This window comes from Diadema setosum, chromosome 13 (assembly GCF_964275005.1).
Source record: "Diadema setosum chromosome 13, eeDiaSeto1, whole genome shotgun sequence".
NCBI classification, from domain to species: domain Eukaryota; kingdom Metazoa; phylum Echinodermata; class Echinoidea; order Diadematoida; family Diadematidae; genus Diadema; species Diadema setosum.
The window spans coordinates 11,643,965-11,652,894 of NC_092697.1; the positions used below are offsets into that span (position 1 = coordinate 11,643,965).

The 8,930-nt window shown below is 37.6% G+C and overlaps 1 protein-coding gene across 1 annotated transcript; it reads left to right on the top strand.

The window, feature by feature from the left end:
- Nucleotides 1-7,502: 7,502 nt before the first annotated feature.
- LOC140236418 (octopamine receptor beta-1R-like) lies at nt 7,503-8,552 on the top strand. The gene has a single exon (XM_072316343.1). It carries the CDS (start codon nt 7,503-7,505, stop codon nt 8,550-8,552), a length of 1,050 nt encoding a protein of 349 aa, XP_072172444.1.
- The last annotated feature ends 378 nt before the right edge of the window (nt 8,553-8,930 follow it).

Genomic DNA, 8,930 nt, shown 5'->3' on the forward strand with positions numbered 1-8,930 from the left:
TCAGCCCTTCAAAAGCTACAGAATAGAGCGGACCGTATGATTATGAGAGTAAATCCATATTCTTTTGTTTCTACTCAACATATTCATAATATTTTGGGCTGGGAATCTCTTGAATACCGATATAAAAAAAATATGAGTATGGTGATTTATAAGATATTGCAGAACTTTCTCCCAAATTAGATGTCTGATAATATTTCTAGAAATTTCTGAATTATTCACTTCGTTCAAATCAGAATTTGAATCTTCCAAAGCCAAGTTCTAATAACTGTAAGAGGACTTTTTTCTACAGGGGGATATCAATGTATAATCAATTGTCCAATGAAATTCGTAATGCATCAACTGTAAGATCTTTTCAAATGTCATTATCTGATTACTTAGATGGGGCATTATAGTTGAAAAAAAAAAAGACTCAATGGAATATCAAATGTAGCAGCCATTTTTTTTTTTTTTGTGGGGGAGGGGGTGTATGGGTCTTGCTTTTTCTTTTGTAGGTTTGTTCTCCACCTTTTCTTTTATTTTCCTTGCTCTGTTTTTCTCTACCTATCTCCGATTATTGTTGACTCTCACTGTACCAGTTCGGTATATGATTTTCATTATTTTTTTCTTATGTTTTGTGTATACAGTGTATTATTCTTGTATTGTATTGTAAATTCGGGACCCTGTGGAAGAACAGTCTTATTTTGCAAATATGACTGAACGGGCAATCCCCCGTTTCTTATATACGTATATGCAATGTATATGCAACTTGTAATGTGTGTATTTTTTATCTGAAGACGGAAATAAAAACAAACAAACAATATAAAAATGGCGTTCATTATCATAAAGATATGGCCATTATTTCAAAATCATAAAATGACGCTTACACAATGTCATGCATTGGTGATCTCATAACAAGAAAGTTTTACAGTTAGACGTAGACACGTGACGTGATCATGGAAAATTCCATCTGAATTGGCCATGAAACTGTCAGAAAATGAAAATGAAAATGTCAGAAATAAAGGAAATTTACAGAAAAGAAATGATAATTCCTTAACACTTTTTCTTTTGTAACACACATTTGTGGAGAAATTGGCTCTCGGGAGGCTTTCTTTCAAGGTAATGAAACTCGCCTGAAGAAATTGCTCTGAGTAATTGACCGCCCTGTCCAATTTAAAAAGGTGTCCCTCAAAATCAGTTTCTATTTTATCATCTGTGATGTACTCGGCAAAGACGCTAGTTGGGACGTGAGGACACCTCTCCATTCAGATCCCTAGGGATTCCTGACTTCCGTGATTGCCACACATACACACACAAACACACACACACACACGCACGCACACACACGCACACACAACCACACACATATTCACTTACACAATTGAGTACATAACGCGCCAACGCGTGTATTTTGGCTATTTTGGATACACATGTATATACAATCAACAAAAACAAAAAAGAATGAAAGTGAACACTTTTTCAAGTTCACATTTCCCATAGAAAATTTAACTAAATACTAATGTTTTATATACCATGTTAAAGGTAATTTGACTGGCTATGAACCTGGTAGGTCAATAAAAAGTAAACTTTCCGCATGAGTGACACATTCATTTTCTCTTCCAAAACAGAAAAGTAAAAATTGCAAAAACGGACAAGTTGTCATTCTTGCGTATGTGCTTTTCCATGTAACAATGACAAGAAAAGACAATCCAAAACAATAAAAGATACAAATCAAGTCTTAAAAGTCATCCTATGATCTTTATAATGACTTTGTAGCCAGCAAAGATAAAGAAAGGCGAAAAAAAATAAAAGAGAAAATTAAGAATCTTCTGTCAAATCTATTAAAATTCAAATGACATGAAAGAGGTAATATTAACAACAATGGTAGAAATTTCAAATGTTATTTTAAATCAAGAAATTTGCAAATGATATTTGGTTCTTGAATTTGTCTCATGAATCATTAAATTCCTAAATCAAAAGAATAAAATGAAGAAAGACTGTCCACTTTGTCACCTTTGCGGCTTACTCCCTGTGTCTTTTCAAGTTGGCTTCGACAGAAAAACTTTTATTTTTTTCCCCTTTAGTTTCCAACTTTGTTTGTGCTTGAGGATATATAGAATGATATAAGGGGACGAAAACTTATTTTTGCTATTTCATTTCTATTTATTTCTATTTCCCCGACATGTTTGTTAACAATATAGATAAAAAGTGGGATCTTCAAAATACAACTATGCAGAGGGGGAAAACTGATAAAAATCCGACACATAACGTTTTCGCCCTTTTGCATTGCGTTCATTCAATAAGCCTTGTCCGCGCTGGACTGAATATTCAACACAACAATATCGGAATTTCAGAGCCTGAGTATCTGTGCAAAGTTCATCGCGTCATTCCCGGCAACACAGGGACAGCCTGCAGGTAGCATACGAATGTCGCCACCCGGGATGTAATGAATGACAGGTTCGAATCCCACTGATTCCTTTTCCGACATGTTTGTTGTCATCAGTGACAACTGCCACATGTCTATGACAAATTTGCTCTCAGCCAATCAGCTGCAAGGATTTCAGTAGCTTGTGACAGCTATGAGAACTGATGACAAGTTTCATGAAACAAGCACCAGGTTGCAATCTTACAAATACATTGGTACACATACAGACAACTGATAAAAATCCCTCACGGCACATCTTCGCCCTCTGCTTTGATCATCTCGTGCTTGATTATATGCATTTACCTCGTAAGCGCCAAGCTATTTTTATATGCAAATGATAAGAAATTTCATTAGTTATAGTTTCTTCTTTCTTAAATTTCGTCATAAACCCACTCCAGTTCAATTATATTAAGATTAAGTTATTGGTTTACTACATTTATAAACAATTTGACAATTGTCATGATCAGACTGTGATATTACGTGTTACATTTTTTAAGTTTGGTATTCATTAATGCCATTACTATCTTTATTCATTTATTTATTTATTCATTTATTTGTTGTTCTACGTCAGAATCAAAATACACCTTTATATCAGGTGAAACTTTCAATTAGGATTAATGTTATGTCTATTCAATTTCTAATTTTAATTTGCCTTGCATGCTCACTTACACGTCTTGTCCTGGGCAATAATATAATATAATATAATATAAAACTTCATAATGTTATCTCTTTCAGTGTTTAACCTTTGTTGTTTGATAAGCTTCAAGAAAGAGGTTATATATATATATATATATATATATATATATATATATATACATGTATATATATTATATATATATATATATATATATAATTCCCTATACTCGAAGAGACAAAAAAAAAATCACAGCTCAAAAATCACGATATAAACAACAAAATTACTACAGCATGAATAAAGGACCAAGAAAAAGAAAGGCAAACACAAAACACACACGTACTCATATTCGAACGGGTGTTGTTCGTTATTCCGAAGGTTCGCTATTCCGAAGGTTCGTTATTCCGAAGGGTCGTTAATCCGAAACACGCAAATTCCCTATACCTACAGGTTCGTTAATCCTAAAATGAAAAAGGGTTTGTTAATCCGAAAATTTGTGGCGTTATTCCGAAGGTTCGTTATTCCGAAGATTGGTTAATCCGAAAATGAAATTTGGAACAATGAACCTTCGGAATAACGAATCTTAGGAATAAAGAGCCATCGGATTAACGAACCTTCGGAATAACGAGCTGTAACCATTCGAACACGTGTACAATGTATAAGCATAATCATATCGTTGGATGTCAGATTGTGAGGGTACATTGTTTGAAGTCATGCAACGTATAAAAATATTTCATCCCCTTTTTTTTTTTAACGTCAGGGAGATTTTCATTTGTGATTTCATCTCAAACTCAGGGTAAAGGTGACTTAAATTTATCATTTTTGGATTGTCAGAATGACATTGATCAGAATTCAGATGTATCTACAGAATGACCAAAAAAAAAAGAATGTGATCAGAAATCATTTCACGGGTGTTTCATTCCTTTTTTTTTTTTTTTTTTGGGGGGGGGGATATACATTACTTCAGTGGTTTTCAGCGATTATGAAATGAAAAGACCACGACCGATTTCACCAGAGTCAAAAGCAAACATCATGAGTTGTCATTGCTATACCAACAGTATGTAGCTGCTCTTAATTCATAAGTGATATACTGCCATGTTTTTGCAATTGAGGGCTGCCAGGAAACGTTAGACAGAGACGGCTAGATAAAAATTCTTCGAACAAAATAGCCCCTCCATAGCAACATCCTCTCCTTTTGGTGTTTACCCCTATGTGCCATTAAATTAGTCTAATGTGCACAAATGCAGTATATAGATGTATGTACAGGAAATTAAAGGACAAGTCCACCTTCATAGACATGTGTATTGAGTGAATGCAGCAATATTAGTAGAACACATCAGTGAGAGTTTGAGGAAAATCGGACAATCCATTCAAAAGTTATGAACTTTTTGAAGTTTCTGCTCAGTCACTGCTGGGTGAGAAGACTACTATAGCTTGTGATGTCACGTATGTACAACTATATAAAGAAAGAATAAAGAAAATTCAACATATTTTCACTTTTCTCGCATAGCAAAAGAATACTCGACTTCTCTCTTTCAGAAGCCAGGGGGAATAATATTACCCTTAACATACGTCAGGAACAAGTCGAAGAAATGTGCACTTTATTCAAAAAGTTAAGTTTTGTGAAATTCTCTTTTTATTTTCCTCATATTGTTGTACGCATGTGACATCATACACTAAAGTAGTCTTCTCATCCAGCAGTGACTGCGCAGATACTTTAACAATTTATAAGTTTTTAACGGATTGTCCGATTTTCCCCAAACCCTCACTGATGTGTTCTACTAAAATTGTTGCATTCACTCAATCCACATGTATATGAAGGTGGACTTGTCCTTTAATGTGGCGCACTGAGGGTTAATTGTTTTCTTTCGGTTTACAGTCATGACTGCGTCGCGCTTTTCATTTGCATGAGAGTCTTAATCTTTTTTTTAAACCGTGAGGGACTTCCTCAGACTTGTATTTTTTATATGTCTTTCTCGATGCATTTACTCCGCATCGCCCACCCCTTCACTGTATATGCTTCTATCTCTATCTTTCCCTGATCATCTTCCACTTGCGTCTGCAAATAATTAGATCAGCTGCTTCTTCTGGATGTCTGGAATATCATTGCCTCGATTTTGATATATAGCTTTCTCTCTTCAATGCTCACTGTTGGTTGACATGCAAAGAAACGCCGTTGGAAGCGAAAGTGTATACAAGGTCATCTTGTGAGTACTGCGAGGATTAGGAAATTGTAAGCAGCTTTGGTAGAACAACGGAAGCATTTCAAGACAGATTAGATAACAGACCTATATGTAGTTGTATATGAACCATACAACAATGTATATATATATATATATATATATATATATATATATATATATATATAATATACATTTATCATTCATACATAAGCATATTTCAAGACGTATACATACTAGGTATGTTGATTTGCACATAATCTCTGATAGCAATTAAAACAGCAGCAGTGTTGTTGAGCGCTGAATCTCCCTTCCGGTATATAGAAAATGACTGATGAAGAGAGATATACAGAGAATAAATATATATATATATATATATCCTATGAGATGCAACGTTACAGCACATTGCTATGCACCTCACTCTACATAAGTATTATTATAATGACAAAGTGTACAAGTGGATCATAATGGAGACTTACAACACACGTCGTGATGTCATGATCATCAAGTTAGCATAGGAATTTGGAAATTGATGTAATTTGTAGATAATGAAGCATTGATTTGAATAAGAATACAGTAACAATAACAATATGTTGCACAATTACGACCAAAAGGAAATCAAGAAGTACTTAGTAACAAATTCGGATGCAATTATATCTCATTTTCATCGAACAAAAGGTAATAGGTAGTTTATAACATGTGGAATACGAAGTATGCATTTGACAACAAATATACTACTCACATTTTGGCAATTTTGGCACGGCATTGATTGCTAGAAACAAGAACTTGTATTTTTGAAAACGAAGTTAAAACTTTCTTTTTATGATCTTATCATGCAATAAACTCGACCTGTGCGAAATTGAAAGAAGATATTTGTTTAGGAAAATGAAATGAATCTGTCAATAATTCAAGGGATATGATGTAGAGAATGAATATCTGAATTTAAAAAAAATAGTAAATTTGAACCAACAGAAAAGGCAAATGAGGAGAATCGCTGGAACACGAATGCTTCTTAACTAATTCGAATGACTTTTATATCACTTTTTTTAAACATAACACGCCAGCTGATATGAGTAATTGCGTCGAGTCCTGATGAATATGTATAGCACGTATCACTTTACGTCAACACATTTCACTTACGCGTAATTCATTTACAAAGTCGTGGGGAAAATGTTTGATTCAATGAAAAGAGATAGAGATAGATCCAGAGATAGATTGATAGATAGATAAATAAGTTGATGGATAGATAGATAGATAGATAGAGAAAAATGAGAGAAGATGGAGAGAGAGAGAGAGAGATAAATATAAGATATCAAGCGATAAAGAGGGGACGAACGACCCAGACGAGGGAAAGCTAACTGGTTACCCATTACCGTTTTAGTTTATGATTGTATAGCATGATACGAATCAAAATCGGAGATAATAAAATTACGCGGCCTTTGAAGGTTAGTCCAAAATGATTGGAATGCTATTGGGTTATTCGCAAAACATTCGCAAAAATGCGGATATTGAGTATCGCATGCACGTTCCGAGCGAAATGCAAATTCAATCGAGGCATAATTGTAAGTCGACTTCCCGAATAATTATCCTTTCCTAGTGAGATTGGAACAGAAAGAGTGATCGTGTATCTTATGCATCACTGCAAGTATACAATTATGTACGCATGCCCAGTATGTACCACAGCCCTTGTCGTCTATGGTAACATCGTACCAGTCGCTGTACACCGACGTCTATCACGCCCCTGTCACGTTTCACTAGTATCGCAAGAGGTGACTTAATCGCACCAGCATGTCCTCCACAGACTGCGTTGTCAAAGTAAATTCGGAAGCGATGGGACTTCATTTCACCAGCGAACATTGATGCGGTGTGGTGCAATTATCCTTCATCAGCGTTGGCCCGATTCACCTTGCCTTGAGCGGAACGTTTAGAGGCTGATCGATCGAGTGGAAGGGATTTCAAATTACTTTGCACTCCTTTCATATGATATGCATCTCCAGAAGTGAAATGTTAAAGACAAAAGAAAATGACTCTTTCGGTTTGTGTTTGAAATCTATACTTTACCTGGCGTCCAGCGTTCTCTAGTATCATGTTATTGTTTTGTTTTTCCCGCTGAGATGGATGACGTTTTGTGGCTTCACCAGAAATCAGATATCCCGCCAACGAGTTTGGACATTGATTACGAGATGCCGATCAGATCATAAGCAGTATCGTGGTGGTCTGTGATAGATATTTTCATGCTAAGTTCACAGCTAATCAAGAGGTTAACAGTGTCAGTTACATGACCACCATGGAGGTAACCACAAGATACTATACAATGTATGCTAATCAGACGTCGACGGATGCTACCATCCCAAGCAGCCAGACCTACTCCGTTCAGACTATCGTCCAGATTACCTTTTTCTGTCTCTTTGCGTGCCTCATCGTCATCAGCAACACGCTGATCCTCTTCGTGCTGTACAAGGTGCAGGACTGTTTCGAGGAGATGCAACAGTTCGTGTTCCGTGCCCTGGCAGTCACGGACCTTCTCACGGGAATCTTCTGCTGTACCCTCACGGCTTTCGCTATGATCTTTGGGACGCGCAGGTCGTTCTCTTCTTCACTGTGCGCCGTCCGAGGTGCTGCTTGTACCGGACTCACAAACCTCTCGGCCTTGCTCATCACCTGCGCCTGCTTCGACCGCTTCGTTGCCATCATATATCCTCTACATTATCCGACCATGGTGACGCTCAGGCGCGCCAAGTTCATGTTGGTGGTCGTCTGCAGCGTCGCTATTTGCAACGGCGGACTGAGTACTCTGCGAGGGAGAACCGTGGCCAGAAGCAATCTCTGCCTCTCGGACTTCTCCTCGGAGAGACTAGCCTTCCGTCCCAGTCTTGTCACCAGCTTGCTCATTCTCACGATCACTCTCTCCCTGACCATCTTCTTCAACATCAAAGTCATGTTGGTCGTGTTCGGACAGTCCAATCGGGTGGCTGCTGCCTCGAGTGTCCCGTCCGGGTCTGAGCAGAAGACGGAGGAAGGAGAACCTAAGATGAGTCGACGCAGGGCCCTGAAGGGTCTTCGGCCACTCATCGTCGCAACCACGTCCTTCTTCGTGGCCATCCTCCCTTGGAACATTGTGGCTGCATCCCAGTTCAGTTCGTCCACCAATATCGCCACGCCCATGGCGCGGTATGTCACCAGTGCACTCCTACTCTGTAACAGTTGGATGAACGCTTTGATTTTTGCCACGTTCAATCGGCGCTTCAGGGCTGCTGCCAAGAGGGTGGTGTTCCCCTCCCAGAGTGACGATACCATCGCGGAGACCACACTCTATTCCGTCGACAGCCAAAAGTAAATTACATACAACATGTTTCTAATTGTCGATGCTACCTGGACAGGACATGTTTTGGCGTGGTGTCCATTGCAACACTATCCACTCAAGATTTTTCCCCTACAATAAAAACGGATTCAACGGCTTCTAGCTTGACCCACTTTTCAATATAACAAACTGCGAAACATTGTCATTGTTCTATCGCTTTTTTATTATTGATCGGTGAATGGATATGTCTATTTTGTGTTTTATTGCACCATCATTGAAGGTGATCAGCACTAGTAAAATAAAAAAAAACAGTAATAACTCGGCATGTCGTGCCATGCGACGAAAAGCTCCAGGTGTGTGAAAGATGCCAATGGTTACTCAAAAGCTGCAAGTTAATGCGATGTCGTCTGCGAA